General features: G+C 54.2%; 1 protein-coding gene across 6 annotated transcripts in view; it reads right to left on the reverse strand.

The window, feature by feature from the left end:
* Arhgap23 (Rho GTPase activating protein 23) overlaps positions 1-27,277 on the reverse strand; it is an 81,795-nt gene that overhangs the window by 41,922 nt on the left and 12,596 nt on the right. For 4 of the 6 annotated variants that reach the window (XM_075990917.1, XM_075990916.1, XM_075990915.1 and 1 more), the window contains exons 2-8: positions 10,135-10,296; positions 8,011-8,053; positions 5,886-5,981; positions 5,630-5,708; positions 5,473-5,527; positions 1,572-2,730; positions 187-342 (exon numbers count right to left, since the gene is read on the reverse strand). In XM_075990917.1, coding sequence (XP_075847032.1) covers positions 187-342; positions 1,572-2,730; positions 5,473-5,527; positions 5,630-5,708; positions 5,886-5,981; positions 8,011-8,053; positions 10,135-10,296 — 1,750 coding nt within the window. Of the gene's footprint in view, positions 1-186; positions 343-1,571; positions 2,731-3,819; positions 4,011-5,472; positions 5,528-5,629; positions 5,709-5,885; positions 5,982-8,010; positions 8,054-10,134; positions 10,297-13,599; positions 13,998-27,277 lie in introns of those variants that run through there. The other 2 variants (XM_075990918.1, XM_075990919.1) reach the window with 2 other exon arrangements.

Raw genomic sequence — 27,277 nt, forward strand, 5'->3', positions numbered from 1 at the left:
TCAGGATTAGCAAGAAGCGGGTTGGGAGCTACCCTAGGAGCCCTCCCTTCTGGTTGGGGTCAGGGTGGGATCTCCCATGGGGTCCCAGAAGAAGCAAAAACCACCTGGAAGCAAACCAACATTGGGCAGAAGACCCACAGGGACCAGGCAGCAGGGGAGGGGCTGGCACAGGGTAGAGATACTCACTGCAGTCCTGGGAGTAATGGCGGCTGAGGGCAAAGGTGAAGGTTGGTGAGGATGGGCTGGTGCCCAGGACAGGGGCTGAGTTCATAGCACTGGAGACCACGGCAGAGGCAGGGACATGCTTGGCTTGGAGGTCAATGCTGGGGCTGGTGGGCTCATCTGCCAGCAGAGGGAGGAAGGTGTGAAGGACACAGGCTGCTTCAATACCCGAGTCTCATCAGGCTTTGGCAAACAAGCTGCAAACCCTTCAGCTCCTCTTCACTAGGGCATTTCTGGCAACATGCCCACTCCCCACAGGGCCTCGCCCACCACAATGGGCAGGGAAGTACCTCCTCTTAGCATGGGCTGAGCCACCCCCTTTGGAGCGGGTCCCTAAAACACAGACAGTACTCTAGCAGACTGGTGGCTGGGGACAAGCATTGTGTTGTCCCCGTAGATGGGAGCACCTGACAGTGGCTCAGCGAGAATGTACTGAAACAGGGTTGTATCCCCACTGCAGGCTGCTGATGGCTTCACACCATCCTGTTTGAACTTCTTCTTCAATTCCCAGGCCTGCTCAACTCCAAACTCAGTCCCAGATCTTAGGCCCAACATCACCATCTTACACTCCAGGCTTTCTCTAAAGCCCCCAGCCCAGCCCAGCCTGTACCCTCACATCCCTAACCCTTTTCTTATTCTTTCTGCACTCCCAAGCCAGAGAGCTGGGGATCACCCTCGCCTCGCTGCCTTCTCCCCCTCCCACTCTACAGACAGCCACCACAGCCTCCTCTGTTCTTCGGGTGAAATCCAAGCTTGGCCCTGGACAGGAAAGGACCACACGGCCCGGAAGAGCGCTCTGCCTTTCTCTGCAGGCTCTACACGGTTCCATCTTTCTCTTTGAACACTCTTCCTCCATCTACCTCGAATCCCTCTTAACCAATTTTTTTTTCAATATTCCCAGTGCTGACCACACCCATTTAGGCCACGGAGCCCTTCCCCGTCCACAGAGCCTGTCCATGTACTTTCTGTCTGCCCATCCACTCCCCCAGGGAAGTCAGAAGCCTCGCACAGTGCCTGACGTAAGTATTTGTTGGAGGAATGTAGGACAAGTGGGAAAAACAAAGAATGAAAGACACAAAGGTTGGAAGGAAGAAGAGGAGGAAGGAAGGAAAGAGGAAAGTTAAGAATGACGAATGAATGAACAAGGGAAGGCAGAAAGGAAAGAGGAAGGATGGACGCAGGGAGGGAGGAAAGAAAAGCTGGACTGGAAGATGAATGGAAGTGGGAAGAAGGGTCAAACCCGAATGATCCCATCAGCACAGCCCGGTCACGGGCACTGTAGACAGGTAGTGGGGACACAAAAGGACAGAGAAGGGGACCCATAGCCAGCTGCTTGGAACACCACTCACCAATGAAGGGGATAGAAGCCAGAGAGTCTTCTGTAGTGGCCAAAGGGGCCACTTTCCTGCCTGGGCGTTCTCCTCTGGCCTCTGGCTCTGGGGACTCATCACCAAATCCAAGGTTCATCTGTCTTGCAGGGGTCAGCTGGACCTTGCGACCCGTTGGAGGCTTCTGCCTCAGGACTACCTCATCACGGTGATCCTCTGCAGGAGGCTCCAGGGTTCGGGTGCTAGGTTCTGGCCGGATGACTCTAGGTGGTTCAGAGGCCTCCGGTGGGAATGGTGCAGGAGATTGGGCCAAGTTGAAGGAGGGAAGTCCTCCAAAAGGTGAGTCCCGGAAGGAAAGCGCATGCAGGAGACCAGTCCGGCGCTGGAATGATGGGCTATAGCTCCGATACCCAATGTACCCGACATCATCCAGACCCTGCAGGCCAGATGAAGGAGGGGCCTGGGGTCCTGACAGGTCCCGAGAAGGACAAGCAGAGGTGCGGGCAGATGGACGCTGGGGAGCCCAACCACAGCGTTCAAGGCGAGGTGACACCAGTGCTCCTGGCCCCAGTGCTTCAGCAGAGCGGGTAGCCCGGCTCAGGTAATCGTCTGAGCGAGCTCGGTGCCAACCCTCCTGGCCCAGCTGGCTCAAGGCATCCTGGGAGGTAGAGCAGGGCCATGGGTGGTGGGTAGTCACATCCTCCAGCCGGTCCTGGGAGGCACTGCGGGCCCGTGGTGGCATGGCTGGGCACCGTCTCTCCCCCGCCCTGCGGGGTATTTGATTTGACAGCCAGTGTGACAGAGCCTGCTGGCACTCCAGTCTGCTGGGAAGCACCCGGCTGCCGGGCTCTGGGAAGGCACGGGGCGTCCGGGACTCTGAAGGGAGGTGGGGAAAGGCACCAGGGCTTGGGCGGGGCTGGCTCATCCCCAATAAAGAGTTGTCCAGGTGGGCACGGGTGGCAGATGGGACACAGGCCCCTGGGTCACTCCAGGCAGCAGGACTCCGGGGATCCGTGGGTAGTGCTGAGACAGGCTCAGGCACCATAGTGGGCCAGGCAGAGGCCCGGGCTGGCGGGGCATAGGTCTTCCGTGGGTAGCAGAGTGGAGGTGGTTCTGGGATGCTGCGGGCCTCTCCAGAATACGGCTCGTTGCCCTTCAGGTAGGCATCCTGGGAGTAGGCCTGGTCGGAAACAGAGGCATAGAAGCATGACCAGACTGGACTCAGAAGAGAAATGAGACAGCCCTAAAATACCAAAGTCCTCAGCAGGGAATGGAAGGGAGATGATTAAGTAAGGGCATCCTGAAGAGATGAGGGTATGCTCCAGGGAGAGTCCTGAGGAAGGACAAAGAAATAAGAATCTCTCTCTCTCTCTCTCTCTCTCTCTCTCTCTCTCTCTCTCTCTCTCTCTCTCTCTCTCCTCCTTCTCTCTCTCTCTCTCTCTCTCTCTCTCTCTCTCTCTCTCCCTCCCTCCCTCCCTCCCTCCCTCCCTCCCTTCCTCTCTCTAGAAATAGATTTCTCTAAGACTTATAACAAGGACAGCCTTTAGCCACAAACATTCCAGCATCTGCTCGCTAGGGTCCTCCCCCATCCTGTCCTCCACCGCCTACTGTTCCTTTATGCCCAGCGATGCCCACAGCCTCTGGAGTGCTGGGGAAATGGACAGAAAACTGGAGGTGGAAGAAAACAGAAAGCTGGCTAAGGGGTGTGTCCAAGGAGAGGTGGTCTGAGGGTGGGCAGAGGCTGGAAGAGCCCACTGCCCCTTCAATATAGGGTGGTGTAAGCCAGGGCCCAGGGCTTGAGCCTTGGGGTGAAGAACATGACCATCTCTTGCTCCCCAGAAGCAGGCTTAGAGAAGGGGCTGGACGGACTAAGGGGCCTTGGGCTACCTCGGGCCACCCCTAGGCCTGGAATTTGGCACTGGCTGCTAAAGCTGACGCTGCATTGCTGGCGCCTAGGCTCAGCCAAAAAAGGAGGCAGCCCCCCAGGGACAGCAGTCTTGTGTCCCTGACCCAGTCCAGCACTAGATGAGCTGAGGGGGCTGTCTCAGGATGTGGAAGCAAAGGGTGGGAGGGTGAGCCAGACACACACACATACTACACATCACAGACAGACAAGATACACACCCTAACACACGCAGCACACACAATGAGATACACAAATAACTACCCCTCCAGTCCCAAACACAAACATCATGTGACAAGGACCAGCTAACCACACCCCCGAACACTCGGCCCCTCCAGCCTGGCATACTGGGCCAGCAACACATACCTCTCCCTCCTGCCATCCCGCTGGCTCCCGGAGCTCCCAGCATCATGGTGGCGGAAGCAGCATCCCGCCAACCCGTGCCTGCTACCCTGCTGCCTCCCACCACAGCCTCTGCCCTGCTGGTTTGGGTCCCTCAGTCCCCTCAGTTAGCCCTCCCTGAAGCTCCCCCTCTCCACCACCCGGCTCTCTGTCGGCTGCCTGGCGGTAGGAGGAGGGAGGATGGGTGTGGAGGGGACTTGCCGCGTCGGTGGTGGCGTCAGCAACTGCCGCCGCCCGATTGGCCTCCAGCCTTGGCTCCCAACCACAGGAATGCCTGGGCCCCACCCTCCGGCTGCCTGGAGATGGCAGGGTAGTGGAAGCTCCCAGATGTTGACATCTGGGGCTGGCAGCCCACTTGGGTTTAGGTCTGGCAGAATTCAAGGCTGCTGCCCTTGCCACCCCTTTGATCTGAGAGCTGGACTGAGCCAGGGTACCCCAGGGTCACGTCCTGCTACTCTCTCATAGTGGCCTTGCCTCAAGTCTGGCATACAGGCAAACTCTTTAAGACCTGGGGTAAGCCATCCCCTCCAGTCTTTCCTCTTCATCTCCAGGAAGACCAATGGGACATTTGAGGTCAGGAATGGAGGTTCCCATGGAGGCATCAAGCCAAGTGTGGCCCTGTCATTACAGTGACACAGCCACAGCCAAAGCCAGCACAGCAGCTATGAGCCTCTGCGGCTTGGCCCTCAGCCATCCTCTTAGGGTCAGTGACCTAAGGAGCAAGCAAGCTGGCATCTGGGTAGGATTCATCAGACCAAGAATAGGACACGAGGCAAAGGGGAGGGAGTGTTTCAGGCTCCAGACACAGGGCTTTGGGTTTGTTTCACACAATACATGTGTGGCATCCTCCACATCATGTTCTGAGCGTGCTGAGGCGCTGGGGGTGATGGGTTCAGAGTTTAGATCCCCATGGGCCTGAACTTAGGATCCTGCGATATCACTAAGCACAGGTACCTGAGAAGGGCTGCTGCACACTGAGGCAGCTGCGGGCAGCACTGAAATAACACGCCAGTGTGTGTCTACATTACGGCACCTCAGAATCCAGATGTGTGCGGCGTTTGTGTTACAAGCCCAAAGTGCAAGTCAGACTGCTGTGAGATCTTGCCGTGTGCTACACTGGCACTGTGGTACACTGGCACAGAGGGGAACCATGGTGACACTGAGACAGAGGGCCTGTTCGCCTGAGCCTGCAATGCGTGTGCATCTTATATGGCGCTGAGTCATACCGTGCTATGGATGAGTGTCCTGCTCTGTATGAAGCGGTGTCTGTGACTGTGGGATGTGCTGAAGAGTGCTCTTTGGTGTGTGCATCTGCAGAGCCGTGCTCGCTCAGGCCAAGTGGGCAGGGGGTACAGGAAGCAGGCACCTCTCACAGGAGCAAACAAGAACATGCCAGGCTGGCAGGGCCCGCTGAGCCACCCTCTCAGATACCCTGGCAGGAATCCTGCCTACCAAGGCCAGCACCTCCTGTCTCCCTAGCACAGAGCAGCCCTGAGTGAGTGAAGCAACAAGCGGCCGCAGCCCAGGGATGGGCCTGGAAACCCCAGTTGAGCAATGTCAGGCTATTTCCTTCTCTTCTCTCCCACTGGGGCCCTCCATGCAGACAGAGGGACTCACCAGCTGGAGGATGTCCTCATCCTTGGGCATGATGGAGAGCTCCAGGGTGTCATCACTGCAGAGACAGGAGAGAGTCAGCCCGGAGGCAGCGGGGTCCGGGGGAGAGGGATCCAACTGCAGGGCCCAGGTTGGGGAAGGAAGAAGGTCAGCAGCTCACCTGTTCTGGATCAGACCTATGACTTGGGAGTATGTCTTCCCAATGACACTCTCCCCATTCACCTTCACCAGCCGGTCTCCTAGGGACAAGGAATGGGACCACATGTCAGAGTCCAAAGCAGGGGGTGGAGGCTAGCCCTGGACCAAGCATGAATGACAGTGAGAGGAGAGGAACTTCCTGGGTGGCGTCTGGGTTCAAGAACCCCAACCCAGTGAGAAGGAAAGGGAGGGAGCCCCAGAGGAGTGGGCAGGCTTACCTGTGCGAAGCCCTGCCCTATGGGCGGGGCCACCATCCTTCACATTCTTCACAAAGATGGTGTCCATGGGCTCCAGGCGGTGCCGGGGGGAGGGTCCTGGTGGGCATCAGCCAGGTTAGCTGGGCGTGGCTGCTGAAGGCCACACCCATGTATAGCTATACATACAGGGGACACACTCAGAGGATGATCACACACAGACACAAGCATGCAATGACCGCGCTTCCACAGGACCTATGCCCACAGCCACACAAGGTCCCACAGCAGAAGGACACCACCAAGGACACATAAAGAGCTGCCCACAGCCGTGAGCTGAGCCCCTCTTCTGTACTAGAAGCCACGCCACACAATATGTACACACAGCCCTTGCCCTTCTAGAGTTCTCTGTCACACAGATGTCACAAGCAATGCATAAGACACAGGGAAGGGCCCCATACAGGAGGCCCCCTATGGGGCTGACAAGAGGAGGCCCCCTATGCGGCTGACAAGATGGCTCAGGGAAAGGCATCTGCATGGTCTGAATTCAGTCCCTGAAACCCATATAAAGGTGGAAGCAGAGAGCTAACGCCCCAAGTCATCCTCTCATCTCCACACACTAGTCACGGTACATGCGTACTCCGGCATTATCCCGGGCACACACACTGATAATCCTCAAAAAGAGGCCCTAATCTGGACTGGAGAGGTGGGTCAGAGGGTAAGAGCATGGGCTGCTCTGGTATGGGGTCTGGGTTTGGTTCCCAGCACACACGTGGCAGCTCACAACTGCTTGTGACTCATGTTCCAGGGCATCTGGTGCCCTCATCTAACATACGTGGGCTCCTGCACATACATGGTGCACAAAGAGACATATACCCAGGCACATACAAACATAAAATACTCTTTTAAATGCACTTGATTTTTTAAAATTTGAATTCTTTTTAAAAAGGTACAAGCTTGGTGAGGCCTCACATGTATGGAGAGAGGACGTATCACAGGACCAGAGAGAAACCCAATATTCTCCCACTCTTCTTCCTTCTCCTGGGTCAAGGGCTCCAGGCAGAATTATGAGAACCCTGGGATGCTGGGATGAGCACAGGATGGATACTAACTCCATCACTTGCCAACAAGACTCCGTCACTGGAACCTGTGCTAGGACAGTGGGCTCCTCCTCCTCCAGTGGCATGGGGACTCAGGAGGATCATGTCCCCGCGGCTGCCCACAGGCAGAGGCAGGGCAGTGGCACGAGGACTAAGGAGGATCGTGTCCCCACGGTGCCCACAGACAGAGGCAGGGCAGGAGAGCTGCCTGTCTGGGAAGGTCCGCTTTAACATTTGGGGAGCTCGAGAGCCAGCAAAGGACTCTTAAGATAGCAAAGGTGGGCCAGGCAGTGGAGACACACTCTTTTAATCCCAACAATTGGGAGGCAGAGGCAGGCCAATCTCTCTGAATTCAAGGCCAGCCTGGTCTACCAGAGTGAGTCCAGAACAGCCAAGGCTACACAGAAAAACCCTGATTCAAAAAACAAACAAACAAAAAGATAGCAAAGGTAACAACAGTAAAGCAAGTTAGCTTCACATTGAAGACATGCCTTAGGGTCCCACTATTCCTTTCAGGACCTCACTGTCCACTGTCTCCACCCACAAGATGAACCCATGCTCAGTACACCCCAACCCTGATGTGCAGATCCTGCAGCCTTAACCTAGACTTTGTTCTGGGAGAAAGTAGAGGGAGGGTAGGACCAGATGGGGATCTGTCACTCAGAGTACTCAGTATCAGATGGTTGTGGGAGGGACAGGCCCATAGAAAGACAACCACAAGACGGGGAAATGGGGAGGAGAACAGAGAGTGAGGAGGAGATGCCTGGAGCTAGCCCAGTCAGGAACCAAGAGGAGAAAGACTAGAGGTATGGACAAGAAGAGGGTGGGGGCCGGGCGGTGGTGGCGCACACCTTTAATCCCAGCACTTGGGAGGCAGAGGCAGGCGGATCTCTGTGAGTTCGAGACCAGCCTGGTCTACAAGAGCTAGTTCCAGGATGGCTCCAAAACCACAAAGAAACCCTGTCTCGGAAAAAAAAAAAAAATAGGGTGGGGCCCATTGGAGTGCAGGAGAGAAACTGAAGCCCTGCCCCACCCTGGTTCCACCCCCTTACCTCCTCCTCCTCCTCCTCGGCCTCGGCCTCCATTCTCTTCCTCCTGCAGGGAACAGAGAGATGGGTGTGGCACCTGTTCAGCCCCCAGCAGCAGCATCCTGCTGAGATCCCCACTCTAACCCTTGTCTCCTTCCAACCAGCCAATGGCAAGAAGACTAGAGAGTTGTCGGAGTCCGGCTCAGAACAATGTCCACTAAGTATACACACCCTATTCTCAGATGTGCCAGTCCCACTGCACTAGCATCCCAGGCTTCCAAGAACATCCAGTCTACCAGGGATTCATGCCCTCTTCCCCTAGGGAGAAGGTCCCTTGTAACCCAAGGGAGGAGGTCCCCAACACACATGCAGAGGACCCAGGAGGACAAAGATAAGTAGCCTGACGAGTGTAAACAGGGCTATCTCTCTCAGAGAATGTGCTGGGAGGTCCGATTAGCAAGGGGGAGGGGTGCACACTTAGGGCTGGATATGCTGAGCCAACACCAGCAAGTGGTGAAGTCAGACTAAGCCATTCTGGTCTGAAAGGAAAGAAAAAGAGGCCAGGAAAGGTTCTTTGATAAGCAGAAGTGGGTGTCAGGCAAGGCGCAGGATTCTTGAAGCTACCTACAGGGGTGAGGGGGAGCTGCTAGGAGGGCCAGGGGTCCATCCCGGTGAGGGTACTGGTTATCGGCGGCCCAGTCAGGTCAAGGTGCACCAGGAAGGTTGCTGGGCGCTGCTGGATTTCCCGTGGGAGGTGCATGCCCACTGATGGCACTGACAGCATGGGCAGCGGGTGGCAGAGGCAAACAGGTGCATCTGGACAGCTAAGCTCACTGCAGGCTCCCTCCTACTGCCTCAGGATGAGAACATCTCTCAGTCCAGGGCAGGTTCTAGAAAGGGAGGGAGCAATCCTGGCTTGTCTTGCCCCAGAGTTGGCCAGTGACCCATGAGAAAGCGAGCCCAACACGCGAGAGCACAGCCTCTGTCACTGCCACAGTGTCCTAAGAGAAGGTGGCAGGAGCTAGAAAGAAGGAAGAGTAGGACCAGGGGTTCCAGGAGTGAAGGGGCTGGTGCCCTTGGTCATCCGAGGCTTAGGCATAGCCATAGCCAATGACAGTGATGATACTAGTATCAAAGATTCATATACATGTGAAAGCCACACAGCATGGGTCAGACCTACACACACACCACAGCCTGCAGACACTACCCACACCCATGCAAGCAGGCATACTAAGTGCAGAGACATACAGGGAAACCTAATGCTTTGGTTGTGTGGCAGGTGGGGTCAAGGTACCCAAGCAATTATTCCCCAGCAGTTGTGCAGGCTGATCCAGCCCTGGGGGAAGAAGAGAGAGGGGTTCACGGACTCTACTAGAAATTTGTCTCCTCTGCAGGCAGGGAGGCTGGGAGCCCCACTGCTGCCTAGCTACCCTCCTGTCTTCCACACCCTTTGTTTTCAGGGACTCTCTTTCCAGTTGGTGGCCTTGTGAGAAGTTCTGGCTCTATCTGTATTAGGGATGGAAAAACTCTTAGGGGTCAAGGCAAAGCAGCCTTCAGGAGAAACTGAGTCACAGAGTGGTGAGATGGCTCTAAATCCACAGTGACTAAATCCACAACAACACAGGATTGAGTTAGGACTAAGACCCGGGGGGTCCTTGGACCCCTCCCCCAAGACTCTTTCCAGCAAATAAGGGGGGGTCCCTGAAGAGATGACCCAGGTCAAGAACCAGTGGACAAGTGAACAAGGAGCCCATTACCCAAAATGATCATTCCCTTTCCAGAGACCGTGTGTGTGTGTGTCTGTGTGTCTGTGTGTCTGTGTGTGTGTGTGTGTGTGTGTGTGTGTGTCTGTGTGTCACACAGACACATGTAGCTCTGCACATATTGACTTCTCACCTCTGCACCCCCTGGCAAGACCCAGTCCAGAAAAGTTAGGGAGTTTGTCCACAGTCACGAAGCAAGAGTCTTAGGCTCAGTGAACACTGAGTACTGCCTACTAAAAGCTCCCCTCTTACTGTGGCTCTGATGAGCCAGGCCGGACCCTGCAGGGACTCCTCTGACAGGTAGCTAGGATAGGCCAACTAGCTCTTCTCTCCCATGGAGCTCCCCCCTCCCACATAGCGGCCAGGCACTGGCAAGCTGAGGTACCTTCAGGCTGCAGTGCACGGCTGACTCGGGTGGGTACACAATGAAGTGACGCAGAGTGAAACCAAAGCCATCCTGGAGATTTTTGCGCAGCAGCAGTGTCCTCGGCCCCTGCCAGGGGAGGGGGCGTCCAGAAGAGCACCCATCTCGTGGGCCCAGTGGAAGCTGCAGGAGCAAAGGGAAACAGATGAATGAGCATCGTGTAGCCTATGCTCACGGCTCTGCACCTGCCGCCAGCTGCCCAGAGCCTAGGACCTGACAGGACCACTAACATCCACAGCCACAAGGGCCCAGGTACCTTCGGGGTCCTGACCCCTTCACCGTTCCCCTCCTCTCTCACTCTTCGAAGCCTGAGAGCTTCCTCCCTCTGAGCTTTCCCTTCAGTCTCCTCACGGCACCACTGCCTCCCTGGAAATTGAGCCAGGACACACTTACTGTGTGCCAGGCACTGCACACACAGTTTTTCTGCACAGGAACTTGTGCGTACAACTTACACATCCCCACACATACATCGACATGCATGAATACACTCACACGCACAATTTATGTAGACAGAACATAACATAACACAGGAACACAAACAAATATGTACACATAAGCCAGACAGTGGTGGCACATGCCTGTAACCCTAGCACTCAGGAGGCAGAAGCAGGTGGATCTCTGAGTTCAAGGCCAGCCTCGTCTACAGAGTGAGTTCCAGGACAGCCAAGGCTACATAGAGAAACTAACTCCGTCCCCCAAAAAAAACAATAAATAAATAAATAATAAAAGTAAAAACAGCAGATGTGCACACGGCAGACTCACAGAACCATGCAGGCACACTGGCAGGGCACAGGTATGTAAACCAGTCTTGTATCCACACAGCGCAGAGAGAGCCACATGTCTGCATGCACTGGCACACACATGCACACTCCAACAGCTTGGGATCAAAAGCTCCAACTGGACATCAGGCACTAAAGGGACTTGCTGACGCTGCAAAGCTCGGCCCAAAGGCCAGGTTGGTTCACCAGGAAGGCTGATGGGAGATACTGCCCTCTGTCCATCCTGCCAGAATGCTTGGGATTCCCCTAGATGACAGGGCAGGTCATCCAAAGAAAAGAGCTGAGAGGGCCCATCTAGGACCACATCTGGGGCAGGAGGCAAGGGGTGACGGAGAGAGAAGACTGTCTTAAATATCTCTGGACACTGAGATAAACAGCAGTAACAAGTATGAGAGGAATCGTATATGCAGAGAGGCTGACAGAAAAGACGGGTCCCAGGGGACAGGCCGTAAGAAAAGCAAGAAGCCTTCAACAAAGCCCCAAATCCCCACAGCCACTGGGCAGCCTGAGCTAGCTAGCACTTGCCTCCGCCCCCAGGAAGCTGCCCTTCTGCTAGCTAAGAGACCCGTCTGGGAAACTGTCCACCCTGGTCTACAGAGGGAGAGAGAGCATGTGATGTGCACAGCCAGGAGGCTTAGCTGCCATCAAGCAGGTTTAGGGGAAAGAGCAGAGTCTCAAATCTCAATAAATAAAAGGAAAACGAGACAGATACAATAGGTCTGCGGACTGTAGTCTCGGGGAACAGCCAGGTGGAGAACACAAATCAGCTAAATAAGGGCCCAGAAAAGAAGACATTCCATAGCCTGAAAAAAACAGGTTAGGTCCTGAACTCTCCATCCCCAGAAGGGTCCAAGCAAGACCTAGACTACTCCTGGTCCCATTCCTTAGCAGGGACCCAATGATGTCCCCTCAGTTTCTTCCCCTTGTGGTTACACCCTGGCCTCTTCTAGAGCCCTCCATTCACATTCACGGGGTCCCAGGAACCTGAAGAACATTCATGGAAATTCCTTGAGCTTCGAACACACCCCTCCCTGATTTCCCTGATATGGAAAGATGATCTCATGGGTCCCCAGTGCCTCTCCCACAGAAACCCCTGCTCCCCCACTAGTGTGGGCTGCCCTCCTTCACACTCCCACCCAGGCTCAGAGCTGAGGGTGTTTGCAGGGCCCATTGTTTTGCTGGTGCCCTGGATTAAGGTTTAAGCCACCAGCTGCCCCAGTGATGAGAAGCGGCTGGGACAGGTCTCCACATGTTCCCCTCCCCTCCCCCTACACACACATCCTGCCTAGAGCTGCCAGCTGCCTGGGGGTGCCACTCCCTGAGGGGACCTGCTTGTAATCCAGGACAGTGGGTAAGCCTTCCTCCCACTGGTCTCTCCTCATCCCAGCACAACAGCTCCCCCTTCTCACTTATCTAGGCCTCTCCACTCGCTCTCTTCTTTCCAGGTCCTGTCTCCCACTCCTTCCAATTCAATTAGTCTCTTGAGAACGTCAGTCACCCCACCACCACCACCACCATATCCCTATCAGCGGAGACTCCACAGATGCAGTCAGGGCTGGCTGCTCCCCTGTGGGAAGCTCTTTCAGACTCAGCCTCACGCTAACCTTACATGCAAGTGTCTGCTTCTCCCCTCCGACCTGGGACAACACTGAGTCTAGCTCTCCTCTTGAGGGCTTGAGGGCGGGAGAGGTATAAGGTACAGAAACAGACAAGCATTGAGAACTAGAGGGGCAGTGAAGTGCACCTCTGCTCCCTGACACAGGCACACAGACAGGGGACAGAGAGGTGCCTCAGCATCGTTAATTAAGCCCTCCTGACTGGAATCTATTTGTAAACACTCTCACCCACTTGTCTGAAAACAAAGAGACACCCAAAAACATCAGCTGTGGTTAAAGAAGGGCCAACAGATCAGGGAACACATCAGGCAGAAGGGGACACTCGATGGATTGGCTACATCTGTATGACACCCCCTCATCTCACCCCAGCATAAAGAGGTCATAGCAGAGAACACTGTACTGAGACTGGGCACGGCGCCCACTGTGACTCACGCCTACCAGCCCGGCAGATCCCCGAACATCAGAAACACTGCCCCCAGCCGGTGTACTGCCGGCCCTGGGAATCACCAAATGCTTGCTGGGGGGCCATTCTGCCACCTCAACTTCCTCTGGCCACTAAGAAACCCTTACTGCCTCTGTGTCAGCGTCCCTGCTGATAGGAAAGAAGATAGGAGAACAGAGTGGCGCCCACTGTTCGGGTTAGTGACCCAGTGGTTAGCTCTCACTGGGTCTCTGCCAGCCTAGATTCCTAGATATGCTAGCCAGCGACTCCTCCAGTCATCAGCTCCCTTTCCACCCTTCCACTGCCTGTTAACTAGGAGGGCTGAGTCCACAGGTGCCATTACCCAGACTCCAGGTTCCATCCAGAGCCCTTGGGAAAGCTCCCACGCAAACGCTGCCACCTCACCCTGACTCTCACCTAACTCATACACACACACACACACACACACACACACACACACACACACACACACCCCACTTGCAAGGATGTCGTCTGGGAATGCAGGATGCTCTCAGCTCGAAAGTGGGTAACTCTAGCACCCACAGTCTTTGACATCCAGCTCCCGCCCGGCTCCAAAACTGTTGCTCACCCTGGCCGGACGCAGCCCGAGTGCTCGGCGGTCGCTGTGGCTCAGACAGGGCAGCCAGAGGCAGCGCGGCTCCGGGGCGCTGCAGTCCACACCGACGGCGCGCTCCCAGCGCCAGCCCCCGACGCCCGCACGCTCCACGCGCCACACGGCGCTGCCCAGTAGCGCGGCCTGCGGGGACCCCCGAGCGCGGCCACAGTCGTGGCCCCAGCGCGCACCGGGCCTGGCCTCTGGAGCGGGACGTGCCGTGCGGAACTCCTCGGCTCGGCGCCCGGCGGGGGATGTCCTCGGACCCCCGCGCGGCAGGCGGGGCCCAGGAGTCCCAGTCCGCCCCCCAGAGCCGCGGGCTCTAGGCCCAGAGGCCCCGAGGGGGCGGCCGGCCCGCGCGGACGGCGGCAGGACTGCTGGAGCGGGGCCGCGCCTCCCGCGCCGCCCGGGTGAAGGCGCCCGCCAGAACCCGGCTGGGACACGCCGGCAAGTCGCTGGGACAGACGCCTCCCCCTCCGGGGCGGCCCCGGCGCTGCGCCAGCCCACCCTCCGCCCCACGCCAGAGGCTTCGAGCGGTCTCTGCTCAGGCACAGCACACACCGACCACACCATGCAAACACAAGGACTCACACTATTGGGTGATCACACTATGGGCCCACTGGCATCACATTCCTGCAGAAACATGTACTAGCTGTGTGCCTCACTGCACCCTCTCCACTTGTCCCCCGGAGACACACTGTACTCACAGACTCTCAGTGTGGTTATTATACCTTCGGACATCCTCCCAGGCAAACATCCCTACCCCCTGGGGAACACATAGAAGCACAGCCCCTGAAGATATGCTGGACCCTTTCAGATCCCACAGAGATGCCCACTGAACCACATACAAGGCTGGCGACAAGGACACTACTCAGATGTGCTTGCCTCAGAACGCTGTGCTCTTCAAATGGGACACGTACTGCCAGACCAGAGCCCTCATGCCACAGAGACCCCACTCCAATCTCCCCAAGGAAGCTTGTTTACTCCTTTTCCCAAGGACCCTTGCCCATGAACCAGGTGTCACCAAGCTGTCCATTCTCCCTCTGCCCCCTCCAGAATGTGAGTGGGATCGGAAGCCGGCTGATCCCAGACACCTCTCTCTCCCCTTTTCTGGCTCTCCAGGTGCCATCCTTTCCCCCAGCAGAGACAGGGCAGGCAATGGCCCTGGGTGGTATGTGTTCTCCACTGTCACTCATACCCTGAGTTCCTGAAGGCATCTGTCACGACAACCACCATGATAGGACAGTCTATGCTCAGAGAGTCTATAGATAGACATAGACATATAGATAGTCTATGCCCGGCAGAAGGGGACACAAGCCCAGAGCCCATCTAAGAGGGAGAGTCACAGGGCTGGGTTACTTTCAAGCACTCATTTGGCCAGTCACTGTCCTCACTTGCCAGGAAGGCGGTCCATGTGAGAGTAGCTCCAGGAGGGCACAGAAGAGGACCACAGAGAGAGGGAGTGGGTGGGCAGGATGGAGGGAAGGAAGAGCACAAGAGGAAGGGTGAGGGTGAGGCCCAGGGTGGGGGACTGGGTCAGGGAATGGGTTTGTTCTTCTGTTTCCTGTTTGCTGCTTGTGGGGCCCATGCAGGAGCTGGACCCCCTCCTCCACCCTGCGGAAGCCCAACGGGAAGAGCCAGGCTGCCGTGAGCTGAGTCAGGACTCCGGGAGAGCAGGAAGGGACCAGTCAGGGACAGTGGGACTGAGTCTGCATTTCTCCCACTGGGTGACTAGAAAATCAAGAATTCTGCATCCGACCAAGTCCTGCTCTGTCCCCCTTGTCACTTCCTCCCAAGGGCCATACCTTCCTAGACCAGGTGGTCACCCCACCAACATGTCCTCATCCACTTTGATTCTGGAGCCAAAATAGAGAGTAGACACAAAGATGTCCTTGACTCCATCAGGCCTCCTCACTAAGTCTTCCCAGCTGCCTAAGGGCCACCTTACATAACCCTAGCTGTCTTGGAACTTGAGATATAGACCAGGATAGCCCAGAGCTGCCTGTCTCTGCTTTTGCCACCTATGCCAGACTTTTTTCCTTTTTTATTTATGTGTTGATGAGGACACACATGCCACCTTCCTAGGAGGTCAGAGGAAAATCTCCAGTGTCGGCCTTTGCAATCCACGTTGTGGCTTCTACATAGACTGGGGGAGGGTTGGAGTCTAGATCTCAGACCTGTGTGGCTAGCACCTTCCTGTCATGCTGCAAGCAGGTCTTACATTTAAGCAAAGAGATTCTTCATTCTTCCACCCCATGGGCCTCTCCTGGCTGGCCAATAATGAGTGTTTGATTGAGACTTGGAGGGGCCTGAGAGCTATAGGGAGGGCAGAGGATGCGACACTGTCCAGGCTTACACAGACCTGGAAAGAGACCAGAATCTCTAGCGTCCACTTCTGTCTTCTAACCTGGCAGATGCGGAGAAGGCTGCCTCAGCGGAGAGACAGAGAAGGGGGCAGGGCACGTGCCTTAAAGGTGGGCCACAGCTAGAAATGATCTGCTCGGCCTGGGGAGCCAGCTCCCTCCGGTTTCCTCTGGGAAAGGAATGTGGGGTGGGCCCCAGAGCCCAAGGGGGAGGGGCAAGCCTGGGAAATACCAGGCGTTGCTGAGATTCTATTCCAAGCCTTCCTGCCCAGTGTGTCCTCCCCCCACACCCTGCCCGCTTCCTCCCCCACTGCCGGAATCACGCACGGGCCAGCCCCTCCCAGCCCCCGAAGTGGCTCAGCTGGCAAAATCTATTCCACTTATCTTCCTAAGGATCCCTGCCCAGGGGTTCAGGACAGACCCCCTAAGGGAGGGCACCCAGAATTCTAAAAAGAACTTCTAATTGTGGTCCTTCTCTAAGTGCTAGACATCCATGATGGCTTTTTTTAAAAAATATTTATTTATTTATTATATATACAATAATCTGTCTGCATGTATGTCTGCAGGCCAGAAGAGGGCACAAGACCTCATTACAGATGGTTGTGAGCCACCATGTGGTTGCTGGGAATTGAACTCAGGACCTTTGGAAGAGCAGGCAATGCTCTTAACCACTGAGCCATCTCTACAGCCCTATGATGGCTTTTTGGGGTGGGGGAGGGTGCAGGATATTGCTATGTGGCTGTTGGCATAGAACTCTGAATACAGGGTGGCCTTGAACTCACAGTAATCCCTCTGCCCCAGCCTCCAGAACGTTGGGATTACAGGCATTTATAACCACTCCTGGCTCTGACAGAGTTCTTAATACTTTTTTTGTTCTTTGGTTTGGAGACAGGATTTCAAGGCTGGCCTTGAACTCGCTGTGTAGCTGAGGGAGTCTCTGCCTTCACCTTTCAGAGTCCTGGGATTACAGATGTGCACCACCATTATACCTGGCTCTCATTTTTTTAAAAAAGACTTATTTTTGTTATTTTTGAATTATGTATGTGTGCACTGTGCACGTGAGTACAGATCCCCAGAGGACTGGAGAGGGCACTGGTTCCCCTGGAGCTGAATACAGCCGGTTGTAAGCCATCCACACGGGTGTTAGGAACCAAACTCAAGTCCTCTTGCTAAAGAGAATCTGCTCTTGGTCACTGAGCCATCTCTCCAGCTCTCACCCCCACACACACTTTTTTTGAGACAGGGTCTCAATGTATGGCCGTAACTGGCTTGGAACTCATTTTTGTACAGTATGCTAGTGTTGAATTCACAGAGATCCACCTGCCTCTGCGTTCCAACTACCACCATGCCTACCTCCTATTTTAACTATAATGATACTCAAGAGGGCAAGGATAGAGAAAGGAAAGCCCTCACTCTTGTGTCACCAGAGCTGTGGTCCAGGGTCTGACCCCACCTCCAGATCCCTCTTTACTACCTCTGGGTTATCCATTCAACTACCCCACCCAGAGTGGTGCCAAGGGCCAGCGTGAGATCCCTTGGAAGCTTAAGGCACACACAGCTTCTGCCAGCAGGGCTGTTCCATCAGGAATGTCTCCCAGCTCTTGAAGCCTCCAGGGTCCTGCAGCAGCAGACATAGGCCCAGCCAGCTGTTTCCACTGCCTCAGGTCAGCTAGTCCTCACACACAAAGGGGGCTCCTTATGTGACATGGGGGGAGGGGCTGGACTTCTGAGAGGAGCAGTGATGGGCTCCCAAGCTAGCCCATAGGGAGGGGGGTTCAAGAGCAGAGGAAAGGAAGCCTGCATAGTCTAAGCCTGGTCACCAGGAACCAGGGAAAGGGAGGAGAGCTGTCCCGCAGCCCAAGGGTCAGGGACAGAAGGAGGGAAGCTGATAGCGTTGTGGAGCCAGCAACTCAACTCAGGAAGCCTGGGGACAGGGCTCAAGGTCAGCCCCGCCTGCTCTTCCTTCCTTTGCTTGCTCAGCGCCTACTCCCAGACCTTAGGTCCCACACCGCAGGTGACCAACAAGGGCCCCCACCCCCAGAGAATCATCCATCTGGTCTGTCACACCACCAGACACAGACCCAAAGCCACCCACAACCTCACAGACACGGACAAATCCACATCGGGGCTCTCCTAGGCGTGTGCACACGTGATAAACAATGCCGGCCCACTGGCCTAGTCTCCTCCCTCCAGGCCAGTGCCTCCTGGGCCTCCTCCACCCTTTAGCCCCATTCGCATCCCAGTTCCCAGCTTCAATAGAGCAGAGGCCCCTCCTGACGTGTCCTAACAGGCCAAGTTGACAAGCAGGCCAGGCGAGCTGCAGCTCCCAGCCCCTCCACTGACACACCACCACCTCCAGAAGCTTGGAGCTTGGGACCCTGTGCTGTTCCAGGCAGCTAGAATGAGGTGATTCAAAAGGTCTTCCCCACCTATGCTGTCCTTCCCAGACTACTGGGCCCAGGGCTGGGATGGTCTGTGGGCACACCACCCCTGTTCCTCTCAAAGTGGGTCACAGCCAAGGCAGAGGAAGGCTGGGGCAGGGGGCAGGGACGCATGATCCATGCCTGACAGCCAATCTCTCCAGGAGGGACAGGGACAATCCCAGTCAGGCACATGAGCCTGGCATCTTCAGTGATAAAACGGAGGTGGATAGAAACTTTCACCCAAAGAATGTTGAGAAAATTAAGTCAACTACAGAGAGTCTTAGCTGGGTGTAATAATACACCCTCAACACTGGGGAGGCAGGAGGACAGTTTGAGGATAGTCTGAGCTATACAGTGAATTCAGGCCACACATGCCTACACAGTGAGACAATTTCAAAAAAGCAAAAAATAGAGTCTCAGTAGGGGCCCAGAGCACACAGTAGGAGTTTGAAAATTCAGGTTTGATAACAAGACATGTAGACACTCAGCTAAGTTTGCACAAACACAGTGGCACTGCACACTCTCAGACCTGGGCACTCCCCTGCACACAGTGGCACTGCACACTCTCAGACCTGGGCACTCCCCTGCACACAGTGGGACTGCACACTCTCAGACCTGGGCACTCCCCTGCACACAGTGGCACTGCACACTCTCAGACCTGGGCACTCCCCTGCACACAGTGGCACTGCACACTCTCAGACCTGGGCACTCCCCTGCACACAGTGGCGCTGCACACTCCCCTGCACATAGTGGCACTGCACACTCTCAGACCTGGGCACTCCCCTGCACACAGTGGCACTGCACACTCTCAGACCTGGGCACTCCCCTGCACACAGTGGCGCTGCACACTCCCCTGCACATAGTGGCACTGCACACTCTCAGACCTGGGCACTCCCCTGCACACAGTGGCACTGCACACTCTCAGACCTGGGCACTCCCCTGCACACAGTGGCACCATGGCCCCTCCCACAGCAGACCATTCCTGCCTTTTTGTTGCTGTCCTACAATTCACTCTGTAGACCAGGTTGGCCTGGAACTCACAGAGATCCACCTACCTCTGCCTCCTGAATGCTGGGATTAAAGGTGTGCACCCCTCCCCTCCCCCACCAACCCAGGCCTTTTTTTTTTTTTTTTTTTTTTTTTGGTTTTTTCAAGACAGGGTTTCTCTGTGGCTTTGGAGCCTGTCCTGGAACTAGCTCTGTAGACCAGGCTGGTCTCGAACTCACAGAGATCCGCCTGCCTCTGCCTCTCGAGTGCTGGGATTAAAGGCGTGCGCCACCATCGCCCAGCTCAACCCAGGCTTTTATGGGCTGAGAAACACTGCCTTCCCTCAGAGGGGAAGAGAGACCACAGACCTGGTTTCTAGGCCCTTTGGGAATGGGCAACATGAATCCACAAGTGGAGGCTGCTCCCAACAGATGAGGAGCACGGATAAGGTGCCAGGCTGGCAGGACTACCACCAAGCGGGAGAGCTGTTACCAGCCTTGGTGACGCCAAGGGACAGAGGCCCAAAGACAGAGTCTGTGCTCATGGTGGGAAATGAGCATTTATAACAGAGGGTGAGCCTGGAGTCAGCCACAAAGTAAACACCCGGGCCATTGCCAAGGCAACCACAGGCAATGTGGGACAGGGCCACACAGTCCCCTCTGCCCTGATTCACTCCACCCAGATGCCCCTGGGCTGTCTGAGGTCTTCTGGGTGTCCTCTCCGGCTATGCCTCCTCAAATCAAACCCAGAGAGTGAGGGCCTGTTGCCTCACAGCAATGCTGGACTTTCTGGAAGACCTGACCAGCATCTGTCTGTTCCAAGAGAGAGGAGAAAGAGACTGCCTCAGGGTACCACGACAGCCACCCTAAGAACCAAGGCCACTGTTTTTCAGAAATGGATTTGCTCTGGAGAGTCCTTGTCCAGGGTAGATTTCAGAAACTTCTAGGCTGGAGTGAGAACTCAGTCAGTAAAGGGCTCGCCCTGCAGGCATGAGGACCTGAGTTCAAGCCAGTGTGTGCGTCTGATCCCAGTGGGGAGGGGGGGGGCAGGACAAATGGACCCTTGGGGTTCACCAGCCAGTCCAGCCTACTGTTCAACTCTAGGAAAATGAGAGGTCCTGTCTCAAAAACAAACAAACAAACAAGAAAAGGTCTAAGGCTGGAGAGAGGGATGGCTCAGGACTTAAGAGCACTGGCTGTTCCTGCAAAGACTGCAGTTCAACTCCCAGCACCCACATGCAGCTCACAACCCCAGGTCCAACTCAGGATCCCCTGTCCTCTTCCGGCATCCACAGTCACCAGACACACATTAGTTGACCATACTAATGCACATGAAATGAGCTGTCCAGGAACTCACTATGTAGACATAGACAGGCTGGCCTCAAACTCGGAGATCTGCCTGCCTCTTCTCCAGTACCGGAACTAACAGGGTGCATCACCACACCTGGCAAATAAATAAACCTTTCAAAATAAAACAATTTAAAAAAGCGACCAGGTGTACAGTGGCCAAGGAATGGCAGCCAAAGCTGTCTTCTAAACTCTGTACAAACGCATACAAACGAGTGCCTAGACACACGCACACACACACACACACGCACACGCATGCACACTTTATGACTGGAATGTTAACCTAGCATTCAAGAGGTAAAAACGGGGAGATCAGAAGTTCAAGTTCATCCTCAACTACATGGTAAGTTTGAGGCCAACTTCTGGTACTTGAGACTGTGAGAGTGGGCAGGGGAGGGAGAGGATTATTTGGATCTTAAGAAAGAAGTGGGGAAACTGAAAGAGAGGGAATACATATATTTTCTATATTAAATATATATCATGTGTTATTTAATATATATAATATATACATATATATAATGCATCTGACGTGGAGAAAAGTATGAAACTTCATACACATGTTCTCAACAGCATTCTTGGCCAAGGCATGATAGCATATGACATTTTAATCACAGTACCTGAGGAGCAGAGACAGGCAGTTCTCTGAGTTCAAAACCAGCCTGGTGTATATTAAGACTTAGTCTTAATGAAATAAAACAAAGAACATCTATATTCTTCATAATAGCCAAAAGGTGAAAGTGATCCAAGCACCCGTCTACAGATAAGTGAGTTAGCCATACGGCACACGAATGTGATAAGATACAGTATATCAAGCTAGGTGGTGGTGGCACAGGCCTTTATCCCAGCACTCAGGAGGCAGAGACAGGAGGATCTCTGAGTTCAAGGCCAACCTGTTCTACAGAGAAAGTTCCAGAACAGCCAGGGTTACACAGAGAAACCCTGGCCAATATATATATATATATTAGGTCAACCCAGAGGAATATTACCCAGTCTACAAAAGAAATGGAGTTCTGATGCAGTATTCACAGGGACATGCCTTAAAGACACGCTCAGTGAACTAAGCCAGACACACAGATTCGTAGGGAGTGCATTTATATGTCACGCTTAGATTCCCAGAGACAGAAAGGAGAATGGTGGCCTAGCCTCTGGAGAGACGAGAAACCTGCTGCTTTAATGATTGCAGAGTTATAGTTTGAGGTAGATGGTGGTGACAATGTCTGTGTGACTAATGTCACAGAGCTATACACTCAAAAATGGTTTCATGAGGGGCTGGAGAGATAGCTCAGCAGTTAAGAGAACTCACTGCTCTTCCAGATGACCTGTTTGGTTCCCAACACCCACATCAGGTGAACTCCAGCGCTAGCTAGGACTGACACCTCTGGCCTTGATGGGCACATGCTCTCACGTGTACATGTCTACACCCCACACAGACACATAGACATGGTTTGTTGTTGGTTTTGTTTTGTTTTGTTTTTTTGAGATAGGGTTTCTCTATGTAGCTTTGGAGCGTATCCTGGAACTCTCTCTGTAAACCAGGAAAGCCTCGAACTCACAGAGATTCTCCTGCCTCTGTCTTCTCAGTGCTGGGATTAAAGGTGTGCACAACCACAACCTAATGGGGGGGAAATGTCAATAGCAGCTGGTATGAATCACCAGCCTAGGATGCTGCATACACCTGTCCTAGAAGGCCCCTAGCCTGGCTGAACCCGGCCTGGATAACCTTGGTTCTGAGGGACCTGGAGTTCCAGTCCGCATCTTTCTAGGACTGCTGCTATCCACTTTGGGCTCCTAGAGAGTTTCACACAGGGAAGCTCCTGGGCTGTCAGGAACCCTGACACACACAAAAAGAACGGCCTCTAACACTCTTCCCAGCCTTGCCCCACGCAGAGGTGGTGGGACTACTGAAGAGTTCTCTGGCTCAGTGTGAGACTCTGTCTGAGATCTAACCTTACAGAGGACACCCAGTCTGTGCTAAGCCCCAGCGAGCCTACAACCACCTGGAACACCCACACAAGGGTGTGCCCACATGGGCTCATCCCTGTCTCTGCGAGTTCCCAGGATCCTGACTACACACTGTTGTTGTCAGTGCCACAGCCAGCAGAGCCCCCTGCTGGCCCCTGCCTGCCACAGCATGTCATCTCACTTGGAAATGAAAGGGACAGGTGTCATTCCAGTGGTCTGTCCCCCACCCTGCATTCTCCAGGATTCTCAGTCCCAATTGGCCAAGGCAAAACCCCTCTCCCCCTCACAAAAAAAAAACCAAAAAACAAAAAACTACAGGAGAAAGGTCAAATTGTATAAAATCCTGAAGCCTCCCTCTGGTCCAGGAGTACCAAGGAGGCCTAGTTCCCTCACCTGAAGAGACTGTAAGACCCCAGTCTGGGGCTGGAGAGATGGCTCAGAGGTTAAGAGCATTGCCTGGTCTTCCAAAGGTCCTGAGTTCAATTCCCAGCAACCACATGGAGGCTCATAACCATCTATAATGGGGTCTGGTGCCTTCTTCTGGCCTGCAGGCATACACACAGACAGAGTATTGTATACATAATAAATAAATAAATATTTTTTTAAAAAAAATACTCCAGTCACTCAGGAAGACAGGAACTGCCTGAAGTAACTCTTCTTCAAAGTCCTCACACCTATTCTCTCACTGGACAGTTCATTTGAGACAGACTGGAAACCCAGTGTGAGCCACCCTTCTGTGCCCCCCCCACCCCGTTCTTCCTGTTGTCCTACCACCTGAACAGAGACAAGACAACAGGTGCACTCACTGGTTTCTTTGAGAGCTGACGGACAGCTCACCTCCAGTCCAGCTAAGACCACATTCCCTCAGAGGGCAGGTTTCAGCAGATTCCTAGCCTCTCCCCCAGGGCATGTGGGGTTCTCTGCAGGAAGAGGCTCTTAGCCTCACCTCTGAAACCACCCACCCCACCTTAGCCCTGTCCAGGCTACCTCTGCATTCCTCTGTACCCTGGCCCTGCGTCTGAGCAGAAGCTCTCCCTGGTCTAGCCTATGCTGCAGCACAGGAAACCCGGGGAGCTGAGGGGACTGACAGGTTTGAGGAGCCCTCCACTGTGCGCCCCAGCACTCACCTTGGCCCTTTTCTAGGTAACATCAAAGTTGTCAATCAAGTTCAGAGGGGTTTTCTTTGCTCAGCAGTTATTGAGAAGACATTCTAGGAATGGACAGGTGGGAGGTATGATCCACCCCACCCAGCCCCCGCCCACCATTAGAGTGGACCCTGCCACCCAACGGCCAGTGAGTCAGTCCACTTTCCACCCACACCCACTCTGGGCTACTTGGTCTCCCTCCGGGAGGTCAGTCTAGGTGATAATATTTTGGCCACCAGGCCCTGGAGGACACACCTCCAGCCTCCACACACACCACACCCCCTTCTCTGTGCTCCAGTCACCCCCTCCCCCATCTCTGGCCTCCTTCCAGTTTCTGTGAGCACCCTGCATGCACCCTTCCAGCCCCTGGGCCTCTGCAACACGCTGTTTTTGGAAGGTTCTGTTGCCTTCAGCCCCCTTCCTGTTTCCCCAGCCCTCACTCCTATGCCACCTTGGAGCTCCCAGCATTAACATCTGGTAAAACAGCAGCTCCAGGTAGCTCAGCTGGTAAAGGTACTTGCATCCAAGACTAAGGACCTGAGTTTAACCCCTGTGACCCCCCAAGTTACCCTCTGGCTTTCATGTGTCCTTCCACTCCACACAAAATAAAAATAAAGCTTTTTTTTTTTTAAAAAAAAAAAAAAGTCACTTCTTCACACACATACTGCCCTGTGCTCAATGCCTGCTCTCTGGGCACCCTCTCGGGCATATATGTTTATAAGGCTATTTTCACCTCTATCCTCCCTTGGCCGTGAGTCCTGGGAGACCCGGACTGTGTCTGCTTTGAAGGGACAGCATGTGTCCAGGTGGGGAGCAGCGTGATGTTTCTAATTGGGGGGGGTGGTGGTAAAGAGTGCTCTCACTGCCTGGTTGTGGTAGCTCACGCCTTTAATCCTAGCACTTGGGAGACAGAGACAATTGGATCTTTGTGAGTTCCAGGCCAGCCTGGTCTATAGAGTGAGTTCCAGGCCAGCCTGGTCTATAGAGTGAGTTCCAGGCTAGCCTGGTCTATAGAGTGAGTTCCAGGCTAGCCAGGGCTACACAGAGAGACCTGTGTCAAAGAAAACAAACAAAGAATGTTGTCACCACAGCAGTGGCTACCCCCCTCCCTTGAGGACCCACCTGGGAAAGAGGCTGCTTCATTTCTTTCTGTGGTTTGTTTTGAGATGGGGTTCCATGTAGCCCAGATTAGCTTTAAACTATGTAGTAGCCAAGAATGACTTTAAACTTCTGGTCCTCACGCCTCTAGCCCTTAAGTATTGGGGGGAGGGGGAATACAGGCTTGTGCTACCACGCCCACACTTCAGCTTTTTTTTTTTTATTTATTTATTATGTATACAATATTCTGTCTGTATGCCCGAAGGCCAGAAGAGGGCGCCAGACCTCTTTACAGATGGTTGTGAGCCACCATGTGGTTGCTGGGAATTGAACTCAGAACCTTTGGAAGAGCAGGCAATGCTCTTAACCACTGAGCCATCTCTCCAGCCCCCCACACTTCAGCTTTTTGTTCTTTCTTGGTGGGAACCATATCAAAGTGGGAGCATTGGAAGACAGGGCTAAGGGGGCAGGGCACACACGGATGGACAGGCAATCAGCTCCCATACTCTGGAGCCATGCCTTGTCCTGACATTCGGTGTTCCAACCACCAGCCCTCCTCACCGGTCTCAAACATGCTGGACACAGCACTCGACCGTCTCTCCCACAGTCCTGTCTTCTTCCCAAGGCCTCTGACTGGCCTCCCCATCTTCAGATGTCAACCTGGCAGCTGAGGGGATGGACCCAGGTGCCACAGTGTGTCAGATTCCTGCTAGGTACATCTTCCTTGGCAGGTCAAGCCTAGGCTCTTGGTCACCTCATCTCATGCCTCATCACTACCAATCTCTCCCTGTAGGCCCAGAACAAAGGGACACCGGCTGTGGGGCCTTACGTGCACAGGCTACCAGGAGGCAGCTGAAACATCAGATAACTGTAGAAAGGGCTGAAGAGATAAGGAGGGAGAGCAGGGGAGGAGGGGATAAGGGAAGGCTGAGGGGTGGTCCAGCCAGACGTGAGGAGCGACAAATATGCGAAGTACGCCTGCCCCGCAGCTATGAATAGTGCAGCCAGCCTGCCAGCCGGGTCGCAGCCCCCGCCCCACCCCACGGAACAAACGGCACCGGGCCTGAAACGAGGTGAGCGCCCAAGGGGCCGAAGCGGCTCCTGCTGACGGCTGAGCCCCGAACATGATAGGCGTGGTCATGCAAATAAAAACAAGAGGTACCTCTGATTGGTGGGTCCCTGCCTATCGGAACGGTCACTCTGCCCAAGGCAGCGCCCATTAGCTGGAGCAACTGCGTTTCCCAGGCCTATAGGCCCCTTATGGTTATCATCAGTCACCAGTCACCTCAATGATGCCACGGGGCCGCTGGAGACCTCCTCGTGCCTATCCTTGCCCAAATAAGGTTCTGCCTCCTCGGGACGCCATCCCTCGCTACCTTAGCCCCAGGTCAGCTACGCTTTCTTGGAGTTTACAAGTCTGAGCTCACAAACAGCTGAGCACTTAGGAAATGACATCTGAACCAGTCCCTGCCCCAGAGCTACACACGTTGTTAAGCTTAAGGACAGAACAGTCCTGTCCCCTGTTTGTCCCCAAACAATTCAATTTCAGAGACTAATCTAAGACAATGGAAAGGTTATCACCAAGCAGGGCTCTAGGTGGAGGGATTGGTACAATAAATAAGGATCAGTCTCCACGGTGTAACCCTGGCTTCATCCTTTTCCTCTCGAAGCTTCCACCTCTTCATCTGTGAGGGGTCCTGCAGAGTCGACTGAATGTCTGACATCTAGGAGCTGCTCAGCAGTTTTTAGTTCAGCAAGGCCCAAAGGATTTGCAAAATTAAAAGCAGTCCGATTTTATAAAGATCAAAGAGGTAGACATGCACTAAACAAAGCAGATGTGGACACAGGGTTCAAAAAAAATGTCTAAGCAGGGAATGCCTGTATCCCAGAATTGAGGATGGGTGGGGGACAGGGATCACCGAGAACTCAAGGCTTGGGAAACATATCAAGGTCCAGGAAAGCTTGGAAAACTTAGTGAGACTCTGTTTCAAAAAACAAAAACAACAGACTGGAGAGATAGCTCAGTATTAAGAGCACTGCCTGTTCTTCCAAAGGACCTGGGTTCGATTCCTAGGACCCATATCGCAGCTCACAACCACATGGAATTCCAGTTCCAAGGGATCCAGGTTCCCTCTTCTGACCTCCTCAGGCACCACAGACATATATGCAGATAAAACACCTACTTGAACGTATAAATAAAATAATTTTTAAAATCACACTACCACCTAAATAAATAAAGACACAAATATGAGCTCAATTCTCAGAACCCACAAGGTAGAAGTTGAGAACTGCCTGACTTCCACTTTATGTGCTATGGTATGCACGCACGC

This window comes from Microtus pennsylvanicus, chromosome 11 (assembly GCF_037038515.1).
Source record: "Microtus pennsylvanicus isolate mMicPen1 chromosome 11, mMicPen1.hap1, whole genome shotgun sequence".
Classification (NCBI taxonomy): domain Eukaryota; kingdom Metazoa; phylum Chordata; class Mammalia; order Rodentia; family Cricetidae; genus Microtus; species Microtus pennsylvanicus.